At 38.3% G+C, this 27,926-nt stretch overlaps 3 protein-coding genes across 5 annotated transcripts; all 3 read left to right on the top strand.

Moving 5' to 3' along the window:
* Nucleotides 1-299: 299 nt before the first annotated feature.
* Nucleotides 300-9,705, top strand: LOC144215540 (max dimerization protein 1-like). Of its 3 annotated transcripts, none has more exons than XM_077744557.1 (7): nucleotides 300-568; nucleotides 683-1,488; nucleotides 2,076-2,175; nucleotides 4,117-4,146; nucleotides 5,464-5,578; nucleotides 5,975-6,131; nucleotides 6,229-9,705. In XM_077744557.1, the coding sequence occupies exons 2-7, from the start codon at nucleotides 1,422-1,424 to the stop codon at nucleotides 6,423-6,425; spliced, it is 666 nt and encodes a 221-aa protein (XP_077600683.1). In that variant the 5' UTR covers nucleotides 300-568; nucleotides 683-1,421; the 3' UTR covers nucleotides 6,426-9,705. The 3 variants fall into 3 exon arrangements, with proteins under 3 accessions (XP_077600683.1, XP_077600682.1, XP_077600681.1); XM_077744556.1 differs by having other exon boundaries at nucleotides 300-600; XM_077744555.1 differs by having other exon boundaries at nucleotides 300-1,488.
* LOC144215538 (low molecular weight neuronal intermediate filament-like) lies at nucleotides 7,125-17,135 on the top strand. The gene is made up of 8 exons (XM_077744554.1): nucleotides 7,125-7,272; nucleotides 9,807-9,895; nucleotides 10,490-10,589; nucleotides 11,757-11,791; nucleotides 12,085-13,092; nucleotides 14,389-14,706; nucleotides 14,792-14,916; nucleotides 15,608-17,135. Exons 5-8 carry the CDS (start codon nucleotides 12,091-12,093, stop codon nucleotides 15,933-15,935), a joined length of 1,773 nt encoding a protein of 590 aa, XP_077600680.1. The 5' UTR covers nucleotides 7,125-7,272; nucleotides 9,807-9,895; nucleotides 10,490-10,589; nucleotides 11,757-11,791; nucleotides 12,085-12,090; the 3' UTR covers nucleotides 15,936-17,135.
* Nucleotides 17,136-19,007: 1,872 nt separating this feature from the next.
* LOC144215792 (phosphatidate cytidylyltransferase 2-like) lies at nucleotides 19,008-27,639 on the top strand. Its single transcript, XM_077744932.1, has 13 exons — nucleotides 19,008-19,226; nucleotides 21,298-21,440; nucleotides 21,629-21,725; nucleotides 22,116-22,213; nucleotides 22,657-22,796; nucleotides 23,118-23,176; nucleotides 23,450-23,532; nucleotides 23,674-23,761; nucleotides 23,840-23,908; nucleotides 24,027-24,179; nucleotides 24,451-24,570; nucleotides 25,322-25,425; nucleotides 25,490-27,639. The coding sequence occupies exons 1-13, from the start codon at nucleotides 19,155-19,157 to the stop codon at nucleotides 25,623-25,625; spliced, it is 1,362 nt and encodes a 453-aa protein (XP_077601058.1). The 5' UTR covers nucleotides 19,008-19,154; the 3' UTR covers nucleotides 25,626-27,639.
* Nucleotides 27,640-27,926: the final 287 nt, after the last annotated feature.

The following is a 27,926-nucleotide window of genomic DNA, read 5'->3' as shown; positions in this document are numbered from 1 at the left end:
TGCATGCAGTAAAGTCAACTCAGAAATTAAATAATGAAACTATCCTAGATAAATGATGTTTTTTGTATGATAAATGTTAGTATGACTACTTGCATCATACATAATCTCCATAACATTCAAGTACTGTGAAGTACATTTTAAATGTATAAATATTTAACAGTAATAACGTTGTTTGAGACCAGTGGGTATACATTCTGGTTGTAAAGACTTTGGTACGTCATTTCCGGCAAACGTGAGTCTTAGGAACCAAGAGTGACGCGCATGCGCAAATGAATTTACAGGAGGAGCAAACTAAAGAGCGCATGGAACAAATCCAGGACCACAAACCAAGACAACACTGCAAGAGCCAATCGCAACGCTACACAGCGATACAGCATGCCTCCATGGGCGTTACCAAGGGGCGGTATGAGTCAAAATGCTGGCAAATGATCAACTGGATTTAACATAATTCAACCAATGGTAGTCCGGCTTTGCGGCCTTCATTGTGGCTCCACCAACGAACAAAGCTATCGTGTGCGGAACCAAAATGGCCGACAAGGACATCAGTTTCTGTGGACGCTGACCACCTGTAATGATTGACAAATTCAATGCCCAATAGAAGTATCAGTGCTATTTCCAATAAGCAATCACATCGAACCATGGAATACAGTAATTAAATGTTTTCTGTTTATGCTTTATACAGAAACCAGCATACAGGACGCGACAGCTAGATTTACGCTCGCTGACATTTGTGGCTTTAAACGTTTGACCAGACACGAATCGCGTGATCAGCGATGAACTAGCACAAGAACAAGCTATCAACACATCCTTCAACTCATAAGGTTGGATGACATCGTCGGGTAAACGCCTAACTTGCTTTATTTCCCCGTAATTTACTTAACGAGGCCAATATTTGTGCTCGATAGGCCCAGAAATAGCATCGGCTAGACGTCAACGAACTCGTAAACAAACTTATGTTGATGATAGCATCGACTCGATTTCTCCTCGTTTTCCAGATTGATCGAGAATATTTTTTCATGCGTCAAACAATACTTAAAACTGCCTGTAAAGTACATTTCTAGGTTTTCTCGAAAATAGTAAAGCATCCCTTTTCTATAAAGCAGTATTTACCAGAGCAGCTAAACGCTACAATATTAACCCGAACCACTTCAGTTGGCATTTTCGACAAATAATCAGGGTGGAAAGTGTGTTTTTGCCTTATTTCGTGGCATATTGAAGTTTTCTATAACCCTTTTGATACTTAGTCGTCGAGACACGCACACACTAGCCTTAAAATAGCAGCCACTGTCAGAGCAGAAAGCTGTCGTGTGTGTCTGTGCGCGTGCTTGTGTGTGTGTGCGCGCGCGTGGACGAAGAGCAGGTTGTGTACAGCCACGGGATTCCTCATCGGATTATTCAAATATCAGTGATATTGCTTGAATATGACGGCTATCGGAATGGTCCAGATGCTCATCGAAGCTGCCGAGTATCTTGATCGCCGAGAACGAGGTCAGTATTATGATTTCATTCTCATTTGTTATTGATTTTATGCATTGGTAATATGCAGTGAGACCCATCCCCCTTTATGAGTCGTATTTGTGCATTTATCCTGTTAAAACAACGACGATTCGTGACCCTGATCTCGTTTTTATTATTGTTGACACCAATCGCGACATGTTTATTTTGAAAAACATTGCACTGGAATGTACCACTAACCTCCAAAATGGGTTTATAGCCATGGATATGCGTTCAATGAATGCATAAAGCTAAGGGGAATCTCTCTAATGCAATTGCTGGTGTTTGCCATTTTTATTTTAATAATGTAAGGTTCAGTGGGATGTGCCCACAGGCATTGTTTTTTATTTTTAAAAAAAAAGATAGCTCCTCCTTTCCTGCTGTTGTGGTTTTCTAGAGGGGTTTATTCCAGTTCAAGATGACATCATTGTCCAGGCAGAGAGGAAAAAATACAGCAGAAAATGGGGATGCTCTAACTGGGCTTTTACCCAAGTTTGCAAAAATGGTCATTGAATGCTAAATATATGAAAAGCATATTGTGGTATTCATTTTTTTTTGGGGTATACTTATGTGCTTTGCAGAAGCTGAGCATGGCTATGCTTCTCTACCACCTTTCATCAGCAGCCAAGAGAGAGAAAGTTTGAAAAGGAAGAGCAAAAGCAAGAAAAACATTAGTAGCAGGTACAACCGAATTTCCTCTGGAAATTGATTTATCTGAATTCACCAACATGCAAAACAAATACTACTATGTTACATTCATTCACATTTAGTCTTTAAAAAAGTCCACTCATTAATTTTCTACACTGCTTAACCTTATAACTCTTCATTTTAATTTGATACTAAAACAGAAAGTCGACACTCATGATTTACTTTCCCGGGCCACACAAAATGATGCGGCGGGCCAAGTTTGGCCCCCGGGCCGCCGCTTTGACACACGTGCCCTAACTGGTCGCCAGTCAGTCGTAGGGCACACGCAGAGACAAACAACCATTCACACTTACAATGGCACTGCCACACTGCCTAGACTGAAGTTATTACGCCAATGAACCACTACACTATGACTACAAATGATGAATTCACATGATGTTTTGTAGTGGTTTCGATCATTAGAACTAATTTTCCACACCATCTACCAATAGTAACTACTGAATTTGTTGCAATCCTGAGATTTTTTTGATGAATATTTGCTATATTCAACTCTATGAAATATGGAAAAGACAATGTGGAAAAATTGGATTCACTAAGAATTTCTCAGCCTCCTCGTTTGCCTGTTGTTTCTCAATGTGTGTGTGGGTGTTACGGTATGTGAGCGTGGAGGTGGTATAGTGTGTATGTGCATGAATCAGTAGTACCCCCGCCCCCATTGTCATGTCTCTCTTATTTTTTTTTTCCTCATCATTCTCACTCACACACCATTTTTTTTCTCCCTCCTGACAGTTAACGCCTCACCTCCCCCACTTCTTTCGAGTGTTCCCTGCTAGGTTCCCACTCTCGGAAAGAGAGAGCATTAGCTCCTTTATTACATAAATGAAGAAATTCCTCCCCCACCGCCCTCATGTTCATATTCTCTTTGTGACTGTATTGTGTTATGTGTAAAAAAAAAAAATGGTGCGTCCTCGTCCTGGTAAATGAAGTCTAGTCATTCTGAGAAATTCGTAATCCTGTCTGTTAAATTGCCTCTATGATGTAACAAACATTGCCATTTTTTTTCTTGTGCTGAATTACAACACAGCAATGCGGTAATCCCTCGAATATTGCGCTTAAAGTAGAGCAAACTACGGCCCGCGGGCCAGATCTGGCCCGTTTGGCATTTTTTATATCCGGTCCGCTGACGTTGTCCAAATAATGTTTTTTTTTCCCCAAGATGGCGCCGTCACGAGAAAGTCAGTGGCAGTAGCTCGGTCCACTCTTATTTTTTTTTTCTCTTTTGCAGCCCCTCTACCTTTTTTTTGTAAATTACATCTGAATATTTCTTAATACATTCCTTTTTACTTTACTTTGTACTTTAAACTTTTTACTTGAATTATGAGTGATGAGTATGTTAATACTTTAGTCCTTTTTTTCTGTTTATGTTTCATATGTACTGTTAACGGATGCACTTTTTTATATCTATCGTATCTTGTGCTGACCCGGCCCATCTGTCAAATATTTAAAGTTTTAAAAAAATTATTAGCAGAAAAAAATATTCAATTGAATTTCCCCCAATTCAAGTCAATTATTTTGAAAACCCTAGAAACTGGAATTCAATTTTCAGGCTCAATTCGTCTCATTACCTCTGACTACCAATCTAGTGTATTCCTTTTAGAGTGAATAATGAGAAAATATTATATACAGGGGCAAAGTCTAAGGCAAATGTTTCTGGTTACTGCCACCACCTCCTCACATGCACTGTGCTTAAAAAGAACACGTTTCCATGAGTCAGTGACCTGCCGGCTTTATAAAAGCCGTCTTCTTTCCCTTCATTTTCTTTTGAAAGTAAAAACAGCCGCCTCTGCCAGCTATATTTTCCCCCTCACAGTTTTGCTCAATCCATTTCTTTTGCACACCCCCACAGAAAGCAGTTATAGGCTGTGTTAATGACCTGAAAAAGGGGTTGTTCACGTTCTGGCTTTATCTCCACAGGTCTACGCACAATGAGATGGAGAAGAACAGGTATGTGAATGTCAATCTTGTTCAATTGGTTTTTGTAAACTGATTATTTAATCTGTGCAAAATTGTAATTGCTGATGTTGCGATAAATGCAAAATATTTTTTTAAATACTTCCAAAGCGCAATCCATTTTTAAATACTCTAAAACAAACCCATACTGACAGCCATGTTCATAATAACTGGGAAAAATAGTATTAGCAGTATTAAGAGTTAATGTATTGTATTAAATGTAAACTAACCCTCTAATTAAGGCAGACTTAAAATTTTCAATATTTTTCAGACTGTAAAGTAATTTTACTTGTTTATAATAACTTAGGGGTCTTTAAAAACAATTTGAATACAATCATAAAAAACAATAAATGACAGTTTGGGGGAAAATAAAGGTCCTTTAGTGCGCCTTCCACTGAGAAAAATACAGTTTTTCCTTTCTAAATATTATCGAAAATGCTCTTGAAAAGAAACCAAATTGCAAGGAAGAGTTAACCTTTATATTTTGAGTCTTGTCATTTTATATTGCCCTATTGACACAGTGCCCTTTTGCACTTTAACCAGAATAATCGGCCACTCCCCTCTTTTCCTCATTTACCTGGACCACAAGAGTCTGAATGGGGTTGTTAACATACATTCACTACAGCACGTTATGTCACAAGGCAGACTAGGCCATTGGCTTTCTTATGTAAGGACTTACTTCAATGACATTTGGACTTTGCAAATCACATGTAAAACACACTTTCCCTTTCATTCATGGAATGCTCTACTTTACTACTTTGTATGTTCTTTTTTGTAAGTCTTAATTTAACATGTTCAACTACTTTAGTCATCAGTTTGTCCAAGAACTTAATGTTATGGATGGACTTGTATGACTTTAAGCTCCGCCTACCTTTATGTATTCAGTGATATAATACTTTACCAGTATGAATTTAACTGAAACTGATATTAAACTGGGAGCTCGTTCAACCTCGGGAGGCAGGATTTTCACAGTTAAATTTTTGAATGTGTGTCGTACACACTGGCACTCGAACATACACAGTTTTTGTGAGGCTGCAGATGGAGGTGTGTGTTGCATAACAGCCGGGTCAGTTGGTTTCAAACACCCACCAGACCTTAGCAACCAACAGAACTGTCAGTTTGGAGCCATGTAGAAAAAAAAGGGATAGATATGAATGGTTGGAATGGATGTCTTTCATCAGAATGATCATGGTAGTTGTCACAAATATGTATGTATTATTGCAAGTTCTTTTTGAAATGTATTGGGTTGAATGGTGAGTGTTCATATGTGGACAATGTATAAGTGTCTGTTTTGTTCCCTTCTTCCTCTAGACGGGCACACCTACGACTGTGTTTAGAACGACTGAAATCAATGGTTCCGTTAGGTCCAGACGCCAACAGGCATACCACCCTGAGCCTCTTAATGAAAGCCAAGAATCATATCAAGGTGTGTGGGTATCAGATTTTAGTCATGGGGCAATCTCAAAATACTTTTTTTTTGTTAAAAAAAAAATTAAAAAGATGGCAGGGGCACAAGGGTCGGCCCGGTGGATGAGTGGTTAGCATGTCAGTCTCACAGTGGGGAGACTTGGGTTCAAATCCAGGTCGGTCCACCCGTGTGGAATTTGCATGTTCTCCTGTGTGTTTTTTTTTTTTTCGGGTACTCCGGTGTCCTCCCACATTCCAAAGACATGCATACTAGGCTGATTGGACACTAAAAATGAGATGAAATGACATTGGCACAGTTGATTTTTGGCCTCCGTGCAGTTCCGCCACCTGTGTACAATGTCATACTATATCAACACTGACTGCTAGCTGCATCTTATTTTTGTGTACTCTGTAGAAGTTGGAGGAGAGTGACAGAAGAGCCCAGCACACTTTAGAACAGTTGCAGAGAGAGCAAAGACATCTGAGAAGGCGCTTAGAGCAACTCGGTGTGGAAAGAATCCGGATGGACAGCACTGGCTCAACCGTGTCAGACAAATCCGACTCTGACCAAGGTAGGTCGGCCGTGCTTATTCATAAAATGTCCAATGTGGCTCCTTGATGATGTCATCCTCCTTCTTATGATTTGCATTTCTTCTCTTCGGTCCGCAGAGGACCTGGATGTGGACGTGGAAGGAACCGACTACCTTCTGGGTGATCTAGAGTGGAGTACCAGCAGCGTGAGTGACTCTGGGGACGAGCGGGGCAGCCTGCGAAGCAGCTGTAGCGATGAGGGCTACGCCAGCGCCAGTCTGCGGCGCCTGCAAGACACTCAGGAGACGGCCCAGCAGCTGGCCTGCAGCCTATAAAACCTCCCTGGTTTAATCTCATTGGAAGAATGTGTTGCCCTACCCATGGTCTTGTACCCACTTCAAATCCCCTTCTGCCTTCTGGACTCAACCAATCACGAGGCTTCCCATCTCAGCCAAGCCTTTTGTTGATTTTCTTTGCCCATGAGCAAAGCAAACGTCCCGTCCCCCCCTCAGTCAATGATTGTTACCTAATGACGTCCTCCCTTATTTGTCCCTCCGTCCATCACAAATGCAACTTTAAGCCAGAGAATGTTACCGTACAATATCCCACTGCCTCCTTTTTTAAAAACGTCTCCAGAAATCTGGATAGCACTTATGAGATTTCACACACGGACTCGAGATACCCCGTCGTCGCTCTCTCCCCGCTATCCATATGGCGTCGCCTCGTATGGTGTACCGCAAAAGATTCAGACAACCATTCCCCAACAGATCGCTCTGTTTTTTTTAGTACAAAATGGCCATCTTCAAAAGTTCCTAGCGTTTTTTTAATAACATATCCATACAACCACTCCCCTTTCGTACTCTAGAGGTCATCTTGAAAGAGCTTCAAACGTTACAAAGGCATGGAACAGCAATATATGAGCCTCTTAAACCAAGGCTTGACATTTTCAGAGGTTTGGATTTCTTTTGTGAGTTCTAAGTACATGTTTGTGTGTCTAGGTCTGAATCTGGCGGAGGTCGATACTATACGTAAGTTTTAATCACCAGCTACCTGGCCTATTTGTGGAATGTTTTAGCAGGTGGTGCACTATTATCCATTACCTCTTGAGGTGTTACCTGGGATGAAAAGTCTACCTACTGAGAATCCAGGCTGGAGAACATTCCACTGTGTAAAGAGAGAAAGGCAAGTGAAGTCTGAGAGCGTTTATTTTTACTTTTATTTTTTATTCCTGCCATGAATTTACAAAAATGTCATCCTAAAACTAAAAAAAAAAGAGTGGACTCCATTCTGCTTTAATCCCAGAAAAACCCCTCTCTTTACTTGCCTTGATCGCTATTTATTGCTTTGGAAGAAATGTACATCTATTGTAAATAGCTTTAAAAGAAAGATACCTATGTCTATCAGAAGTATTTATTAGATCTGGTAAAGCTAGAGAAGAATATAATATATTGAATTCGTTCTGCATAGCCTTTGTTCCCGTGAAGTTTTTAGAGTTTCATGTGTGTCGTTTGTTTGCACAGAATAGTCAATCCATAGAATATTTAGAAATGTTTATTGTGCCTCGAGGCTTTGTGTCTGTTAGGAAGTTTAAAAGCAGATCTCATTGAATTTGGTATGTTACTTTGTGGTTAATATTAGGGTGGCCACCAGGCTTCTAAAGGGCTCTTTGCACAGAATGCGGGAGATTTACCTCCAAATTTCATTCTGAAATCCAGCTGAGTTTTGGCCTTTATTATTTTTGGTTTTAACCCACTCGAAGGTAGGGCTGTAAAAAGTTTTGGGGTTAAAATACAAATTAAAATTGCCTACTCGTTCTTCATTTATGGAGAGAACTCAATTCAATTTGATAGATATAGTATAGCGGTGTATGGGTTATTGATTCTCAGAGCCCGATTTGTAATAGTTTTGGTCTCAGGGGCTAATCTGCAGATTTATCGGTGCTTGTAGGTTTGGTGTTTCCCAGTAGACGGCATGTGTGCTTTTCAATTGTGCTCACTGAGGATACTTTTAGGGTGCCGAGCGGTCGTAGAACTTGTTTTTTTTTTTGTTATTGTTCCAAAAGCAGCACGAACAACTGCATTTAATTGATTTGTTCCAACGTGTGCACTATTCAATGAGTTTTTTACAAAAACACAGATTTCTTAGCTGTGTTAAACTCATTTGTGAAATTTAAAAATCCAAAAAAGGATCAATGGAGAGTTCTCATAACTGTAAAAGAACTTTGTATTTGGATTGCAAAGATTAATCAAATCCAATGACGACCACGTATGAAGTACAATTAATAGTATAGTACCACGTGTATATTTTATCATTAACTGAGATTGTTTATGACCCTGTTGGCAGTTGCGTGACAATGTTGGGAAGATTAACTACAATTTAATATCCAAGTGTTTAAAACCTTTTCTAAATTACTTTGGTGTACAGCACAAGGTTTTGTAAAGTACCTATATGTACATCTTTGCTGGTTAATAATAGTGCGTTTAAAATAAAACGACTTGAAGCGAACAGGCAGCCATCTTAGGACAGCTTTCGTGCAAAGAACCCATAACACACAATGTGTACATGGAAAAATTATTATATATTAAAAGCAGCCAACATGACAGCTCTTATTGTTCTCAGTTCTGGGATGATAATGGTACACCAAAATCAACCCATAGACAAAAAACATTTTAAAAAAAAACACAAAAATAAATACATATTAGTTTTGTGAGTGTGGAATGCTGCATTTTTAAATTTATTTTAAAAAGCCCTTTGACAAGTAGTGAAGATGTGGAGGGAAAAGTATAGAAAAGCGGGTATTTACTGACATGTGCATGTAGCGTGTGTGTGTATCTTAATACTTGGACAATTGATTTTGCATCATGATAAAACTACAAACATTTGAAATATACTCAAAAAGCAGGAATGGAGTAGAATGTTTTATTGAGATGATTAATCAATTGGCCAATTGCGTGACATATCTTCAAAGAGGATTAAACAGGTATTGTAAAGGCAGGTTTTAACACTGTATGTAGTTGTACAGTATAATTTTAAAAAATTGAAAAAAAATCATATTAACCTTAGCATTTTTTCCCCATTTCTCCCATTAAATGACCTCTTGTCTTCTGCCGATATGCCCCCCACCCCTCCCTCACCTGATCCTTTGGGGTTTTAGGCCGGGTAAGCATGCAGTACTAGATTGTTGATGGAGAACCAGGTGGTCTGTCTCTAAGGACCACCAGTTGTTTCAGCACTGATGGTTCTTGTGTTTGTACTTATTTGATTTGTGCATACTTTTGTGGCTAGTGTTGCCTTAAAATGACCTAAAATGTAAAAAAAAAATAACTGAAATGTGCTACATGTTTGAATAGAATCGTAAAGACAATTGTTTTGAGGCGTGCTGTCATGCATTAGCATAAATTTCCACTCCGCATCAACATTGCGCCAGAAATATCTTTATCATCCCATGCTTCTTTTCTTCTAAGGCGGCTCATTAATTCTGTATGTTCTATAAAATCAAGCCGAGGGTGGACATTTTGTGCGCTTGATTTTGAAAAATTGGAAGTCTGAAGCAAACTGATGTTCAGCAGCAATTTTTATTCGACATTGGAAGTAATAAATGACTTTTAAACCCTTCTTTATTGACTGAGTACTTTGAGATGGTTTTGTATTTTCCCACTATGCCGAAAACTGTCAAAAAATGTCAGCAAATACTAATACCAATGTTTTTGTTGCAGGTATGATTGTACTTGAGCAGTAATTGGAAGGTTTTTTTCGACAACACATGCCAAACTGTTTTCAGAATCATCGACTTGCCAGATATGAGGTTTGTGTAATTACTGCCATCTGACACATGCGACGGAAGTGGGGGGTGGGTATGTTAAAAGGACCCCCCCCCCCCACACACACACACACACACACACACCTTCTGGAACTGAAAATGTGTCACAAATGTACACTATAAAAACATTGTTTTAAGCCATGTATGGTAAGGAACTCCTTAATGTTTGTCTTCATTCAAGTGGAAATTCAAATTTGGTCATTTTATGATTTGGTTCTATCAGGCCCTGTTGTGTATCAGAAAAAAAACATGCAAACCTAAATAAATAATCAGTATTTTAGGCCTAAACTCATGCAAATAACCCGTATTCATGCAGCCAGTCAATACCATCTGACAATCAACCTGGAAAAAAAATAGCTTGACCACATCACCCTGCAGACTGATTACTAATCGATGAGATAACAATTTCTAATGAATATCAATGATGATTTTGCATTGTGATGAATTAGATTTTGAGAAGTCCACTGCTGTAAAGCATACAATATATAGGCTGGATGAATTTTAAAGTAGTATTTGTCCAGACTTTAATGTCTTCTATGTTATTCAATTGTAAACTACACATTGTTCTTTGTATTCCAGTTTGTATTATAGTTGCTGTATTTTGACAACTGTGCCATTTTTAAAAAGCCATGACCATTGGAGTTCTTCGCTGGGAGAACAGTATCATCTTGCGGTTCAGGTTGGTATAACATTTCTTATGTCTGGATTTAAACAAGAATATATACTCCTACCGTATATTTAGTACTGTAATGTGGTGCAATTGATCAGTGAAGACTTAACAAATATTCATTCTTTTACTATTTGAATCCATTAAAAAATCATTGTTTTAGTTTGTCTGAGTAATATTTAAACAGTAATGTAAGTTGTACAAAACAATTTCAACAATATTAGTAATATAAAACAGGGGTGGGCGATCACAGCTGCTGTATAGTCCCTTAATTATTAGCATTTTTTCTGCAATTATTTGCATTTTTTTCTGCATTGCATATTGGATTTTAGCTTGTTGAAGTTTTTGGTGCTAGTTTTATTACTACTTTTTTTAGTATAGTACTACGTTTGTTAAAGACTCCCCTTTTCATGTTCCTCCTTGAGGCCCGAGCCCCGTTGAAGGCGCACCTTCTTAAGCTCCGCCCCTGTCCGTGAGGCTGTGAATATGTACCAAGAGCCAATAGCAACCTTTCTCATCTTGCTGAGTCACTGTCACCCCACACAGCTTCGATCCCCACCCCAGTTTTTTTATTTTTTTATTTTTTTTATTGCGTTTGTCACCACCACACCCTGCAGATGATCCAAAAAAATGCAGCATTGCATTTGGGGTGGGACTTTTTAGCCAAAGTTAAAAATAACCTTTCTTTTTTTTGTGCGTGAATAGCAAGAGCTTATAAATAATGTAAATTTCATATTAAGCAAAGATGAATGAGTGTTTCAATATGTTTACTGATGTGGGATGAGGCAACAATGATGGATTTATGAGACTTTGTTACCTTCTAGTGGAGAAAATGTTTATAGACAGATGTGCTTTTAGACTGTTAATTGGTTTTATTTTGGAAAATGGTTTCTACATTTATTTGGAAACAAGTTGCATTGACTATTTATTCAATTGTGTTCATAGCTGGGATTTTTGCTTTCATATGAACTAGCTTTTTCAGTCAATATGCATTAGATGTCCATAACTGTCAATGGTACTGAGGTATAAACATTCCCCTGCAGCCCTTCCAGTTAAAATGATTTTGATGCAAATTGTTTGCAAAGGTTGGCAATAAGTCAAGGCTTGTAATGTGATGTTAAAAACTCAAGCGTCTGCTACATACATTTGACTTTTTTTTTTTTTTTTTTTACATTCCAGGGATGTGCGAGAGGAAATAAAAGTGCAATGCAGAGGTGAGGAGTAGTCGTAGAAAGTGAGGGGAAGGAGTGGGTGGGGTGGCATTTTTCTTTTTTTGGGAGTACTGCAGTAACAAAACACACCCTGATGCACTGCACGCTCCACATTGATCCCATTTGTGCAAGAACAGCAACAAAACAAAAATATATTTACATATATATACCCTTTGCCAGGGGTGGTAACAAGTGTCAAAAGCAGACTCTTTTTGTGCATCATCACGGACACTTAAAATCCAAGTTGAAAGGCATGTAATAAAAGGCTGTTTTTTTGTCGACTTTCTCGCCAACAGGCGCGGATGGAGCAGGGGAAGGGGGGCGTGGCTATCCCGCGTGGGGTTAGCAAGTCTCCCTCCATCAACCCACCCACCCCCATCCCATCTCCCGTTGTCCCTGCGTCAGATGATGCGCAAGGCAGCCCTCCCTATAAAAGCACCTGCGTGGAAGTCAAGCGTGCAGGATTCGAGCCACCTCACGTCTCCACACACGCACAGCCGCACTCCTTCAAGTTAATCAGAAAAAAAGCAAAGATGAGTTACTCCAGCGAGATGTACAGCAGCAGCTCCTATCGGAAGATCTTTGGAGATACCCCGCGCTCTGGCCGGGTGGGTGTCACCAGCATCAGCAGCGGCAGTATGAGCAGCAGCAGCCCATCCCGCGTGCATGCCTCCGGGTACCGTAGCCGCACTTATGGGTCCCCCTCGGTGATCTCCTCCGGCGGGTACCGCAGGAGTGCTGCCTCCGGTGGCCCCTCTCGCACCTTCTCCTCAATGCAGGACTCCCTAGTGGATCTGAGCCAGTCCACGGCGGTGACCAACGAGCTGAAGATTGTCCGAACCAATGAGAAAGAGCAACTGCAAGGTCTCAATGACCGCTTTGTGTCCTTCATCGAGAAGGTGCATCACCTAGAGCAGCAGAATAAAGTTCTAGAGGCAGAGGTGACACTCCTGCGGCAACGCAACAGCGAGCCGTCTCGACTCCACGAGCTCTACGAGCAGGAGATTCGTGAGCTGAGGGCTAGGGTGGAAGAGCTGACCCATGAGAAGAGCCAGGTGCAGTTGGACTGTGTGCAGATGAATGAGGCGCTTGAACGACTGCGGGACAAGCTGGATGAGGAGAGTAGGTTGAGGGAGGAAGCGGAGAACACCCTGAAGGGCTACCGCAAGGACGTGGATGACGCCACCTTGGCTCGCCTGGAGTTGGAGAAGAAGGTGGAATCGCTGCTGGATGAGATCGCCTTCCTCAGGAAAGTTCATGAGGAGGAGCTGCAGGAGTTGCAGTCGTCCATGCAGGCCTCGCAGGTACGTGTCGCCTTAAAATCAAAACTTTACGAGCTCAATTGTTCTCCGTGGAATGCGTTTGTACTGCAGACAACACTGCATTGGTATTGGAGCGTCAATACCATCGGGTATTAACGTCCAATTCGTTTAAACGAGGAGGGCTGGTTATGTTTGCCCATATTTCAGTGCCATTGGCGGTGCCAGACATCCAATCTGTTTTGACTATAGGAAGATAATCAATGGTGGTTTGGATGTATAGTGCTTGGAAAGGCATTTTTTGCTGCATTTTCACTGCCTTTTAGATCTAATGTCGAAGGCAATTTATAGTACTGCAGTGCTCCACCTTGGTGGTCCCACACCCTTTTGCAGTAAGCTATTAAAGGCTGGTGAAAACTTTCTTTTAAGCAATATTGCATATGTTTGTGCATATGCATAGTACTTATATTAGGGATGTCACAATATGAGATTGCCAATGTTCAATATTCTATTCATTCTGCAGTATGTGATAAGAATTGATGATTTTTGTTTCACTAAGGTTGCTGTAAAGAACTCCTCCTTACCTTCATTGATGGATCTTTACTCAAATTTCTAGGAGTTCAAATGCACTTTTTGAAAAGGATTCTATTCAAGCCTAATCTTTTTATGATATAATAGCATGTTTGCTTTCTATCAACTTTTGGGTGTCTGCCTATAGCCCAAGCTAAATTCTAAAAAAGTTTTTTTTTTTTATACCGAGACATAACTGCAATGTTATGAAGGTGCATTATTTTGTATTATATGTATACAAGATGAAGTAAAAAAGAATTATATTGTCATTTAAATTGATGTACAAGCAATTACAGAGTCACGGACCAGCAACACTGCGCAGAAATAGCGCATCATTTAAGGGTGTGGTCTCCCTAAGGATCAGTATTCAGGACAGCAACTCCACTCTTTGATTCGAATCAATTTTAACAACAGCAAACAGTTAACTTACCTTCACATCTACCATAGGACTTTGTTGCTGAGTAAAAAGTAACTTAAAGTGGAATCAATATATTGAGAAATGCTTGCCAGGAGGATTTCTCAAGGGTATTTGCCTCTTCCCTCTGAAAGATTTTCCTGCAACGTAAGCTATTGACAACCCGGCAGAAGCGCCAGTCAGCAGCCAATCGTTCCGCTCAGTCCTTCTGCAATCGCTGACTACGATTCACTTCATTAGCATATCGCTTCAGAGCACAAATGCTTATTTTGGAGGACTTAATGCAGCAAAAAACTAAACAAAATGATGCCTTCAAGTCATAATACTAAAATTTGAATGTAAACCCACATTTACAGGTCTCAGTGGAGATGGACATGAGCAAACCGGACCTGGCCGCGGCCCTGAAGGACATCAGGGCCCAGTACGAGAACCTCTCGTGCAGGAATCAGGCCCAAGCCGAGGAATGGTACCGTTCCAAGTTTGCCACGGTGTCCGAGGCGGCGGCTCGCAACCAGGATGCCATCAAACACTCAAAGGAGGAGCTGACCGAGTACCGTAGGCAGGTGCAAGCCCGCACCCTGGAAATCGAGTCCCTCAGGGGACACAATGAGGCCCTGGAGCGGCAGATTGCTGAGATGGAGGATCGCCATAACAATGAAGTTGGAGACATGCAGGTTTGTGATTAGGCACGGACTTTTGTGAAATGGTTCATATGATTGGACGTAATTCTTGGCTGTATTTTATTTTTTATTTTGGTAGGATACTATTCAGCAGCTGGAAGCTGCACTGCGCAGCACCAAAGGAGAAATGTCTCGTCACTTGCGTGAATATCAAGATTTGCTCAATGTCAAAATGGCGCTTGACATTGAAATAGCTGCTTACAGGTTGGAAATATTCTATATAAGACCGCACTTTACTGCAATATTTTTTTTTCAAATTCAAGTATCGTATTTTCCGGACTATAAGTCACGCTCTTTTTGTAGTTCGGCAAAGTGTTTTTTTTGTTTCACTTTGAATGCCAACAGATTTTTAGGTTGTGTTTTTATGCTATAATTATCCAAAAAATACTGTTGAAATGTTGCAATAATAGGTTCCTATTTTTTTTCTATTACTATGGCAAACAAAGTAGATCTGATCAACATTCATTTTTTTAGTAATATGTAAGACTGTTCAATACTTTTTGGGGCTAAACTGAAGGATTATACGCATTTATTTAATTTGGTTAAGAACTGATTTCCAATTTAAATTCAATTTATTTTTTATTCCTAATTTCAATCCAAAATCAAAAAACACTCCAAGTACTATAATAAAATGACTTAAATTCACATTTTTTTCTAAAATCCTTTGTTTTTTTATTGTTTTTTTATAAACTCATTTTATCATTGTTATTATGTTTTATTCAATACATAACATTTATTGTGTGTGAGATTAATATATATCAAAGTAGTATAGTAATACAAAAGTAAACAAAAAATAATACAATAACCACTCCCAATCCCTTTTCTTTTGAAATTCCAATTGCAATCACATTTTTTTTGGTTTCACAATATTAATATCAATAATTGTCCTACACAGGAAACTTCTGGAAGGCGAGGAATGCCGCCTCAGCACAGTCGGTGGCGGCATGGTGCAATCTGGTTACCCAGGCTACTCCTACATGTCATCCCGCACCTACTCCTTGGGAGCCTACAGGAAGTCCAAACCAGAGGAAGAAGAAGAAGAAGAAGACAAGGAAGATGAAGAGAACGAGGAAGAAGAGGAAGAAGACGAAGGAGACGACCAGGAGGGAGGTGAGGATGAGGAGGAAGAGGAGGAAGAAGAAGAAGAGGAAGAAAAGCCAAAGGGGAAGGATGAGAAAGAGAAGAAAAAGGAAAGTCCTACTGAGAAGACCAGCAAGAACTAAATTCTTCACATTGCTTGATCATCATCATCATCCTCATCATCATTTCTCATTCCTCCTGCTTATATGACCAATTACATACGCACATAATATTATCAAGAGGTTAGTTCAACTTTAAATATCTTTTTTTTCTTCTTCTCCCCTCAATCTAAGCAATGAATGTGCCAACCATGACAAATAGGAGTCATTTAAAAGTACTAAATGCACATTTAGCTCACAGACATGCAGATGAATGCACAATGCATGACATAAACAGCCAGCACAACTTTTATGGTGCTACAAGATTTTTTCAAGCTAAAAGTTGGCAGACTTTTTCTGTTGTTAATCATAGCCCTAACTGCTAATATTAGCTTGTTTAAACTGGGCTGGAAAGTAGAATGAATGACTTCCATTTTAGTCCAACCTTGCCTGAACTGTCCATCAATCAATCATCCATTCGTAGCCCTTTACCACCTCCAAAAAAGCCAAATCACTACAAAAGGCGCCAATTCATAAATTATAAAAGCGTATATTGACATCGTGTTTTTATTTAATGAAATAAAGAACACAAACAGCTTCAAATTGATCATTACATGACATTTTGGAAAGTCTTCCCTTGATTCATTTCCACTGTGTTTTTGTTAATGATTTTTTTAGGGGGGCGGGGCTAAAACCCACTATGTTATACCTATCTTTTTCATAAAAACACCTCCCAATGTTGGTTGAATGTAGCGTGTGTGCATGACTGAGTGGAAAGCAGCTGACAATGACATCGATAGCCCTCCACTTCGACTGCAAATGGCAGGTGGTTCATGACAAGGGCTATTTTCACGCCAACCTCTTGTTTTTCTTCTTCTTTGAGATGTTAATAAGAATCCCCTTATCATCACAAACCACATCTTTTGACCTTCCTTCTCCTTGACAAATGAATGAAACAAGAGGCACAAATGCATGGCCTGATTCTCAGAGCTTGAATACTGTATAGTTGTGGTTGGAAATCATAATTTGCTTGTTGTGGTTTCAATTTAAACTTGCCTTAAGCCTAATTCAAGCTATAAAATATTATAACCTGTTCTCTCCAGTGTCATAATTAATGCTGGAGTAGTTGAGGTTTAAAGACACTTTCTCATTGGATCTGCTTACTTCATAACTGTGACTGTACATGCTGCCAGCTAAAGCAGTGACTTTCTCTCAAAGCCAAATAAAGTCATTTATTATCTCCAAGTAGTCTATGACTAAGTTTGTTCAGAACACCCCATAATTTTAAAATAAAAACATATACAAGGAACTTAAAAATCAGTCACTAACACTGTACGGTTGGCAATTTCATAATAGTAATAACAATAATAATAATAATAATAGTAATAATAATAACAATCGGACATAGGATTTGTCATCATCATTGACTCGATAAATGCTTAATTGTCATCATACCCAGAAACTGCGTTTGACAAAATTGGTAGTGCTTCTCCATAAGGTGCGTTTTCCCAGCAAAAGACCCAAATAAGTGATAATTTCAGACTCGTAATTTGGCATTCTGCCGTGATGGATACATCGCATCACTTTTTGAAGGGTGGCAAATATTAGTTTTTAGAATGTTCCATAAATGTCAAGCATTACAGTTTCGACGGTATTGAAAAGTTGTGTAACTCCAATGTCAGTATGATGAACCTTTCGTCCATGACACAGAAAGTAATGGGACATTGGGTGGCCTGTGTATTTGAGGGACACAGTGTCAGGGTAGCAGATTTATGAGGAATTCAGGGATCCGATCAATGCCGTATCGTGAGTGGACGTGTGTTGCTTGCTGAAGCGTTGCCCTTGATCCGCTGCTGTCGTTTGTTTGCTGCAGTCAGCAGATTTCTTCTCGTGGGCATCATATAATATGTCTAATCAAATGACTCTCCTCTACTCTTTAAAACAACATTGGACATGCCAAACATGACATTAAGGATAAGCCTCTTGTGACTTTAAGATCTACTTCTACTGATCGGTGACCTTGCAGTATTCTTGCATGCCGACCTGTAAACTGGGCATTTTTTTCCTCTATAAAGTTTTCATGGGGTTCATATTTACTTGAAAAAAATACTTTTGTTCTGTTAAAGTGTCTTTTCTCTTCCGCAAACCCCTTTTACCCTTCTGTCTGTCTCCCATGCTCTCACCCTCTACCTCTATGCACTGCTATATATAGACTTCTGCATTGCAGATGTCCCACAGCCCTGCAGAATTTGAGCTGCTAAATAGTCCGTGCCAAAAATGTATTGTTTTGATAATTCATTGTGGAAGGAGGTGGATATAACTATGGTCAGGGGCACATGGAAGAAGGAGAGATCACACTGCAGTAAAAAAAAAAAAAAAACGAGTTGCTGCAGTTGGGATAATTAAGTGTTACTTTTGTTTATTGTGGCCCTTTAAATATCTGGATTGGATGAGGGGGGGGGGGCTGTGAGTGAGTGCATTTGATTAGAAAATATTGTGATATGTTTAACAGGTGGGATTTTTTAGGAATATTTGCGGATTACAAAGAGAATTTGAAAGAAAAAAACTTAGAAATTATCACTGAACCACCACTTTTATCATATGGATTGCTGAGCAAGTAGTTATCATATTTTGTTTTGTTTTGTGGAATTTTGGGTGATATGGAACTGTTGTTGGCTCTGCAGGACTCCGCTTGCTGCTCATTTTTTGTTTAAAAAAAATTAAGTACTAATTATAACTGCTGCTAACACATCTAAACTCTGTTGCAGGACTCAACGAAGACTTGCTGCCACTTGCTGGTAAAATAAAAAACTACATTGAATAACAACAATTTACAGATACGATTATGAACTAATTATATTTTGTAATTTCTTTGAATTATATTTTTGTTCATCTTCATTTTAGGGCATCACTTTCTTATATTCAACATTCTTAAATATTTTTTGTGCTTAGGTGCGGATCGATGCCAAATCTATCGTGACTGGGAGGATTGGCTGTCAAAGGAAGCTCAAGATATAAAATATAATTTGCTATGTGATCATATATGAATCAAATCAAACATGTCCGCAGTTATTTGCCAACCAATGGAGTAGGCCCTTTTATTTTGAAAACCGGAAGTTGCGTTCCTAGTTCAGTCTCGCCTAACTCGGCATGGTTTGCATGTGAACTGAAACCTTGTCGAATTTTATTGCCAGAGCACAGGCGCTCCTTGAGCTACGGGATCATCGGACCTTTGCCGTCGTTGCTCGGCCGTGGTTTGCTAAGATGGCCGAGCTAAGGCACCGTGGAGCCAAAGAAACCGAAGCAACATTACAGGAGCAGCCATCCGAGGACAAGGTATGTCCGCTTGTAGACGCCACTGTATTTTCAATGTGATGCTAACGCTCGTTAGCTACCTAGCATACCTAATCGATATCGCTCGTCACGCGTACATTGAGGAAAGCTTTTGTTCAAGATAATATTGACCATTTATGGGACGTTTTTGGATTTTCATTGGTCATTTGAGATGAGATTGATATGTTTAGTTTTGATTTTGCGATGCACGATGTCGTATTTCAAGTAGCGTTGTTGCACACAGGAAGGAAATGCGTTTTTTGTTGTTGTCGAACTGGGGGGGGTTGATGTGGAAAGAGGCATGGTCTAGTCATGGGTTCAGGTGCTGTCATTACATTAAAAGGCTTCTTTGCAAAAGTCTCAGGAAAAAAATATGCGCCATTTTTAATAGGTGTTTACCTAGTTCAGACTGTCAAGTATTTGTGCGATGTCAAAATGAAGGCTTGCTTTTCTAAGATAAATGCAATCGAAGGGTATTATCTTTGCTATTTTGCAAATGTAATGTATCAAAACACGGTTAACATTTCTGCCTATGAAGATGCTTGGGATGCATAGAAGATAATAGGGAAGACATTTAAAATATTCACTGCCAAGATAATCACTTTCCAGCTAAAATAGTCAATGTTATATATTCAAATGTTGGGGCATGAAACCTTTAAACAAGTTATAGGACAAAAAAAATCATTATTTGCAATTATTTTACATAAAAATAACTATAATGAAATTAAAAGAGTGATAGTCCAAAGTAGTCATAGAAATTTATTCTTAAGAAATCCAAATTTGGTAACTTGACATGCAAGAGTGTTTTTCCATATTCTAGCCAAAGAAATATTTCCTTCTGGGAAAAGATCCAATTGTGACTGTTTCAATAACTCTTGAGGCTCATCACATTTTGGAATGTATGAATTGTCATTTAAATTCCCAATGACATGACTCACTTCCATCTTTTAAAGCATCATTAGTATGTTTATTTGCAACCATCTGTCAAACAGATGGCCTTTACAATTGACACCGAAAAACAGAGGCGCTCCAATCTCCCTGTGGTCTAACGGGAAAAACCAAGTGGGCGTGAGGGGAGGCGTGGCTATATGAGTCGGTGGACTATTTTTAACTCAAGCATCCTGAATGAGTTTCCATGGAAACCGAAAGGTGTAGAATGGATGTGCTTGTGTGTATTTCTCCATATTGTGAAGAGTTATTATTAGAATCCAAAGGAAATTCTCAGAAATCTCTCACTTAGACATTATTATTTTAGTAGATATGTGAATGAAATGTGTGATCATTGGATTGTGACACGAACCCGCCGAGTCCGGCCATTTATGATGGTTGTTCCAAAACATACTGTCTGTCGGGGGACCATCTGTTCTCTGGTGACGATTCCATGCCTAATTTGGTCACGGGTAGCTGGAAGGTCAGTCCGGGTGGGAACGCTTTGCTCTTTTTGTGTGTTACTGTGTCGTGCTTGAGTTCAGAAGGCATTTCTTAACTGAGAACAAGATATTCTTGATGACATGAAAGTATGTTCTTTCCAAAGTTATAGAAAATATAAGTGTCCATAAAGGAGAGTAGGCATGGTCATCTATTTGTTATTATTTGATGTTCCCCCAAAAGCGTCTACTTAGGTTGAGTGTTAAATGGCTTTATGTTGATTTTAGAAAAAAAAATTGAGATTCCTCTTAGGATTAAGTGAAACAATAATTGTACTTCAATATGTAGTGTACTGATGTCAAATGCAAGGGTTTGTTCATATAGTAGCTAATAACAATGGCGAATAATTTTCTAAAAAATCAGTTTTTTTATGGTTGTCCATAGTTTATTTTGCAGTTTTTATATCACGTCAATTTTTTTCTCCTCTCGCTTTATCCTTTGTAAAAAATGTAATCATGTAAAAAAAACAAAAAAAAAACATTGCTGTCATGGATGGCACTTTCATTGTCGTATGTCAATATTCAAATAGAATATATTTTTAATTTATGTAAAATGAGAATGTGTTTTAATTTTTAAAATAATTGTTTTTCATATTATAATGTACTTGAATGTTATTGTTTAAAAACTTGGTGTGTATATTTTCCAGGGATCAGACAGTGAGCTGAAGCCAGAAAAAGATGGCGGATCAGACAGCGACCCCAAAGTGGACTCTGGGGTCCCCGAGGTTCCAGTGCCACCTGATGACACTCCAGAAGTGTTAAATAAAGCTTTGTCCGGACTCTCCTCAAGGTACATTTAGTATGGCTAAAGTAGTCAAATAACATATGAAACATTTGTACTGTATGTGCTAGTAGTTTCAAACGATGTAATGAGAAAAATGGTTGCCTCCACCTTTTATTGAATATACATTACACAACATTGGGAACTATGTCATCTGTTCCATCAGAGGGCAAAATGTTTGTTTTTTTCTTTTTCAGATGGAAGAATTGGTGGGTTCGAGGGATCCTTACACTGGCCATGATTTCTTTCTTCTTTATCATCATCTATTTGGGCCCAATGGTGCTTATGATGATTGTGAGTAGTTCCCTAATCGTGCCCTTCTTGTTTTGATATCGTGAATCTAAATCACATATACCAATTCATGTTATATTTTCTAATTTAAAAAACAATATATTGTCAATACTAGGGCTGTAATTAAACAACAAAAAAACTGTTGTTGACCCACAATTCGTTACAAAACAAATAGTCATTCCTCTACTTACAAAATTAATTGGTTCCAGAAATTTTTCTTCGTAAGTAGTGTGTACTTTATATGTAAATTCTTTAATTTGTTCCATTTATTTTTATTTCAAAAACCTGTCATGAATTATGTCAATTTAATAATAACCAAGATTTCGATATCGTTATGGCCTTAATTCATCCATTTCATATGCTTTTGTAACAAAGTTTTTTTTTCTTGTCAAGGTCCTGTGTGTTCAAATTAAATGCTTCCAAGAAATCATCACCATTGGTTACAGTGTTTACCACTCGTACCATCTGCCATGGTTCAGGACACTAAGTTGGTAAGAACTCACACAAACAAAATGACATTTTTGCATCATCAGCATCAAACCTTTTCATTTGTTCTCATTCTCTCGCATTCCGTTGCAGATTTTTGCTGAGGTTCGTTGTCTGAACCCGTTTAATTGTTTAATGTAGACGTAGTTTGGAAGTAGCACGTAAAGTAGCTGCAGTCTTAATAGTTAACATTTGTATTCCCTGTGATGTTCTAAGACCTGCCAATGGTTTTATTTTTGTAGGCATGGAAAATGCTAAGCATAAAGTCGGAAAATCACCTTTATCCGCTACGAAATAGGATTTTTGACCTTTGGCAGCTCTGTGTTCGTAATATATTAGATACTTTGATATCATCCCTTGCAACCAAAAATGAAAAACATAAGTCACCAGCATATTGCCGCCATAAAGCTTGTGAAATGAATCTGTCAACTCTTTTCCCGCCCGACAGGTACTTCCTTCTCTGCGTCAATTACTTCTTCTATGGCGAGACGGTCACAGATTACTTCTTCACGTTAGTGCAAAGGGAAGAGCCACTTCGCATCCTCAGCAAATACCACCGCTTTATCTCCTTTGCCCTCTACCTCACAGGTAAATCATCTGACTTACCACAATACAGTTTAGTATAGAAAAAATAACATTACCTTTAAAAACATTGACTTCGTTTAATGGCAGTCAAATAAGAAGCGAGTAATTTTTGTTAGCAATTTATTCCTGATCGTCAAGGGCACCTTCACAGTCCTTTTAATAGATCTTAGCCATCTTGAGACAGTCAACTGCATGTTAAGTATGACTTTGAGTCGCAAGGTCTTGATGGAAATTTGTCAGTTTGTGTAAAAAGGACCTAAAATACTATCTCAATTGATGCGTTTCTCATGAGAATTGTATTGTGGTGTTGTGTTTCCACTTCAGGTTTTTGCATGTTTGTGCTGAGTTTGGTGAAGAAGCACTACCGCCTTCAGTTCTACATGGTAAGTCGTATCCGGCTTCTTATTCGCCGACATCCTCAGGGATGCTGGGTTATTAATGAGGCCTGCATTAGGGAATCAGTTTCTGCAGGCTTGGGGAAGTAGTGCTTGTCCTAGAAATCATTGGCAGACTGTCCTTGCTAAGAACTATAAATTGTCTGTCCTTAGTACTGAAGTACAATTTCCTGTAATCCTTTAGACTGGATGGGTGTATTTATATTGTGGTTAAGTAGTGTGTATATATAACAAAGCTCTTCACTTTTCTTTTGCCATCAGTTTGGATGGACTCATGTGACTCTGCTGATTGTGGTGACTCAGTCTCACCTCATCATTCACAACCTGTTTGAAGGGATGATCTGGTATGTAAACAGTTGTCAAGTAGAAAATTGCATGGCGGAAACTGCTTTGCTTTGATTTGCAATCTGTTTCTAGTCATTCCTGAAGGGATAAGACTAATAGATGTCAATGTTAATATGATTTCATTGTTCTTTTCTCAACAGGTTCATCGTCCCCATCTCCTGTGTGATTTGCAATGATATCATGGCCTACATGTTTGGTTTCTTCTTTGGACGCACCCCTCTCATTAAGGTCGGTAGACTTTTGTTTTGTGTCTTAATTTGCTGCTCGCCACATGTAATGTTTTTTTATTTTTTGTTATTTTTACAGCTATCACCGAAGAAGACGTGGGAGGGATTTATCGGCGGATTCTTCGCTACCATTTTGTTTGGCATTATGGTAATTCTTTATTTGTGCCATTTAACGTCCAATTGTTATGGAACACCGAAGGGTGTTTGTTAAATTTGTCTTGTCCATTTATTAGCAAGTAACCCCAAGTCTGGATTTTTGTTGGCAGCTCTCCTACGTGATGGCTGGCTACCGTTACTTCGTATGTCCAGTAGAGTTCAACAACGATTCCAACAGTTTCCAGGTGGACTGCGAGCCGCCTGAAATTTTCCAGCTTCAAGACTACATCCTGCCCGCCGTCCTACAATCAGTGACTGGATGGGTGAGTCCACAACGTTCCGAGTGGTTGTTTAAGGTGGAGCAGTTTTGAATGCGTTAAGTTAGCGCTGGGCGATAAAACAATAATAGTTATTGTGAGATAAAATTTGTTAATGATAATGTTAAAAACTTTGGATAAAATTGTTCTCAATTTACACTGCAATTACACCATCTGGCCACCACAAAGTAAGGGGCGCTGTTGCTAGATGAAAGCTACTTTAATAAACTCTTGGCTTTTTTCTCTCCATCTAATTCTTTACTGTTTTTCTCCACAGAGGACAGTCCGTCTCTATCCGTTCCAGATCCACAGCATCGCACTGTCTTCATTTGCCTCAATCGTCGGCCCCTTTGGTGGATTCTTCGCAAGTGGATTTAAGAGGGCCTTTAAGATAAAGGTAAGTTATTGCTTTTCTTTAATGCTGCATTTAGACGTTACTTCAATTTCCGAATATTTAGCCAAAATTAGTTGTATTGGTGCTAAAGTCTTAACCTCTCAAACAGAGCAGGAAGAAAAATATGCAACAAAATAAGTTGGAACTAGATTTTAATCCGTTCAACATAATTCTTTCCCTAATATGACGATTTGTATCTGGTAGTATTACAAACATATGTAGAGAATGCTTTTTAATGTCATTATACAAGTATAATGAGAGTTAAAGCTTTCACCACGTAGTGCACAAATTAACAATATATGTTCCGTCTGAAGTCTAGGGTGAGTTCCATGGTTTCAGCATCAAGTTGTTGAGAGTCCACCACTCGCTGGATCTATGGACTCAACAACAAACAAACATACTTAATCAATATATAGTAATCTTAAATAAATATTTGATACATAGTAATAGATAAATACATTGTCAGCATAATAAGTAGTACAAGTAGTAGTCAACATGGGTAAGTGGTACTCTGTAGTTAACTACTCCAGTTTTGACCCAAGTACTTTGTGTCAAAACTATTAAAGTAAAGATTTAAAAAAATCAAGCAATGTTTTTTTAAAGGTTTACAATAAAGTTGTTAATTTATAGTTTGGCATTTGAAATGTAATCTACTTTATCAAGAAGACCAAATGCATTTAGTAATTATAAGAAAATTTCCAATATTTCTGCTATTTTTAAGGCAAAGTGCCTTAAACTGTGTTCTGAATTTCAGGATTTTGCCAACACCATTCCTGGCCACGGTGGCATAATGGACCGATTCGACTGCCAATACCTCATGGCCACCTTTGTAAACGTCTACATTGCTAGTTTCATCAGGTAAAATCAGTGAAACATTAAATGCTGACCACCAGGATTGTATGTAAATTACCTTTCTCGGCAGGGGCCCCAACCCAAGCAAGGTGATCCAACAGCTCTTGGCCCTCCGCGTCGACCAGCAGCTCTTCATTTTCAATTCCTTAAAGTCTCACCTCATCGACAAGGGCTTGCTGCCTGCGTTGGATGAGGCGGCCGCCTAGAGTTACCTCGAGCCCACTGCCCTCCTGAAAAATAAGAAAAGCTAAACTCAACAAAGGAAATAGGTGTCTTTCCATTTCATTTGGGTATGAAGTAGGTGTGCATTTTCCATACTATGTGTGTGAATCACGTTACACGTATTTCTAAGTTTTCGTATATACTTTTTTTCTTATCATGTTCCTTTTTTTCATTTCCGCTTGTACACGTTTTATTTTATAAGGATGTTGATTATGAATTATTTTACGGAGTATTTTTTTTTAAAGCTCATAAATGTCACTCACTGTATTGTAAACCCTTTTTGAGTTGTCTTGTTGTGGTTTTTAATATTTATAGTTTGTTTTTTTAAATATACATATATATCAGCTCTATTGCAGTATCTGGGAAATTTATGAACATTTATATTTGCCTCACTTTGCATTTTTACTGTCATGGAAACAAAATAGGATTGTTTTGGTCACTATTTAACTTTGTGCTGGTTAGTATTATCCGTTTAGTTAGGATTGTGCGGATGTTTTTTTATTATTTTGACTGTTATGTGCACTTGTGTTGGACTTTTGGATTCTGTTAGCGCTGTCGTCGTGATCTGCTTCCGTCTGTTTAAATCTTTGCAGAGAAGATATTGACATTATGTTCTATGAAATATTATAAGTCTAATCTTAAAGTTCTCTTAAACTATCATGGGTCGATTATCTGTTAAAAGTGAAGCCTTTATTTTAAATGTTTTTATTTCATAAATTATACAAAATGTAACATATGCCAATTGTACAAATTAATAATTCATAGCTTAATTTTCTTTTCCAATGTATTTTTGGTTGGTTCAATAATCTTTATCAGTTAAAAACTGTTGTAACCAAACAGGATGTGACCCAGACAAGAAATCTATTAAATCTATGATGTTCTCCAAATATTTTCACCTTAAAGATATATTTAATAGTAGACATAACATGTACACAATGTTTTCAATCCTGAAAGTAAACTTTTAAAGTTAGCAGAATGTTCTATTATCATGTGAATGTTATGATGTCAATGATACATTGATATAGTTGCCATTTATTTAACTACATATCCATAAAGTGTTTATTTAAGCAAATCAACTGTGGATGTTTTTAGAGATATTTTGGTGTGCTTTCATATTTTTGGACTGAGGGATTATTTCAAGCTATATTGTTGTTTAGTCAAGAAAGCTCATATGAGCTGTTTTTTTAGCTCTTTTCTTGCTACTTTTGTGCTTTTTTTTGTCACAGTGCCAATAGAAGCTGGGTTTTTTTTGTTTAATTATTACTGTATGTCACTGTGATTGTATTTTCTAATACAAAATGTCCCAAAATTCATTGGCTTATAATTTTAACAATTTTTATTGGAATAACCTCAAATTTTCACAGCTCGTTTTGAAGCGTTTCTAGTTTTTGTGTGTAACGTTTGGTATTTCTATCTTCTCAGGTTAAGATATGCTGTTCGCTTGAAAAGAAAATGCACTTTACCTGTTAGAATATGCTCAGTCACTGAAGATAGTGAGTCCAGCGTGTGTCTTCAAAACTGTTGACCAGGTAGGCTTATGGCATCCTACCTTCAGTCACTGAATAGCATTTCTTAACCTGAAAAGATAGAATTGGCAAAATGTACAATCAAAAACTTGAAACATTTCTACACAAATTTGAGTATATTCAAATATGTTTTGGTTAAAGGCGACCACTAGAGGTCAGAGAGAAGCACCCATGCTCTGCTCATGTAAATTCAAGACAAATTAAGACTTATACCCATTTTAACACACTTTGTTGACTCAATGTCCCAATTTTTGAATCGGCAGGTTGTCAAGGCAGTGAAGGGCAATTCTACTATACATTAAAACTACTTTAAAACATTAAAACATACTTTAAATATAATTAAAGTTGAGCGAAGCTATATTTTCCCTAGGCAGTGGAGTGAGTGCCCTGTGTTGTATATTTGTCTATAAAAGTATTGTGCTCTTTATGATAATTGTACTTTATCTTATCAAAATATAAAAAGATTAAAGCAGTCGGTGTTTTTTGTTGTTGTTGTGATTTTCTTCGAGTCTACTGTTAATTTGCTATTGTTTCTGATTGGCCGAGGGAATCGGGCGATCAGACCTTGAACATTTTTTGACGTTACGACCCAAATGACCTTAAAAAAAATTGACCTTGAAACTCAAATGACCTTGAAAAAATGTTTTACTTGAGAACCAAATTAGCATCCAATGACAAGTTTTAAGTGTCATTTAGCATTTCAAGATGCCTAAACATTTTGTGTAGATTCCCTCGAAAGAATTTGAGAGAAAACATGTT

The sequence above is a fragment of the Stigmatopora nigra genome, chromosome 22 (genome assembly GCF_051989575.1).
Source record: "Stigmatopora nigra isolate UIUO_SnigA chromosome 22, RoL_Snig_1.1, whole genome shotgun sequence".
Taxonomy (NCBI): Eukaryota; Metazoa; Chordata; class Actinopteri; order Syngnathiformes; family Syngnathidae; genus Stigmatopora; species Stigmatopora nigra.
Note: the sequence above shows the minus strand (reverse complement) of the source record. Positions and strands in the feature narration are given on the sequence as shown.

What these genes read in the sequence shown, in the direction of transcription:
- LOC144215540 (XM_077744557.1), top strand. Translation starts at nt 1,422, where the DNA reads ATGACGGCTATCGGAATGGTCCAGATGCTCATCGAAGCTGCCGAGTAT. An exon ending in AAGAAAAACATTAGTAGCAG is followed by an intron (nt 2,176 to 4,116) that starts GTACAACCGAAT and finishes TTATCTCCACAG; the next exon opens with GTCTACGCACAATGAGATGG. An exon ending in AAGCCAAGAATCATATCAAG is followed by an intron (nt 5,579 to 5,974) that starts GTGTGTGGGTAT and finishes TGTACTCTGTAG; the next exon opens with AAGTTGGAGGAGAGTGACAG.
- LOC144215538 (XM_077744554.1), top strand. Translation starts at nt 12,091, where the DNA reads ATGGAGCAGGGGAAGGGGGGCGTGGCTATCCCGCGTGGGGTTAGCAAG. An exon ending in CGTCCATGCAGGCCTCGCAG is followed by an intron (nt 13,093 to 14,388) that starts GTACGTGTCGCC and finishes CCACATTTACAG; the next exon opens with GTCTCAGTGGAGATGGACAT. An exon ending in ATGAAGTTGGAGACATGCAG is followed by an intron (nt 14,707 to 14,791) that starts GTTTGTGATTAG and finishes TTATTTTGGTAG; the next exon opens with GATACTATTCAGCAGCTGGA.
- LOC144215792 (XM_077744932.1), top strand. Translation starts at nt 19,155, where the DNA reads ATGGCCGAGCTAAGGCACCGTGGAGCCAAAGAAACCGAAGCAACATTA. An exon ending in TTGTCCGGACTCTCCTCAAG is followed by an intron (nt 21,441 to 21,628) that starts GTACATTTAGTA and finishes TTTCTTTTTCAG; the next exon opens with ATGGAAGAATTGGTGGGTTC. An exon ending in CAATGGTGCTTATGATGATT is followed by an intron (nt 21,726 to 22,115) that starts GTGAGTAGTTCC and finishes TTTCTTGTCAAG; the next exon opens with GTCCTGTGTGTTCAAATTAA.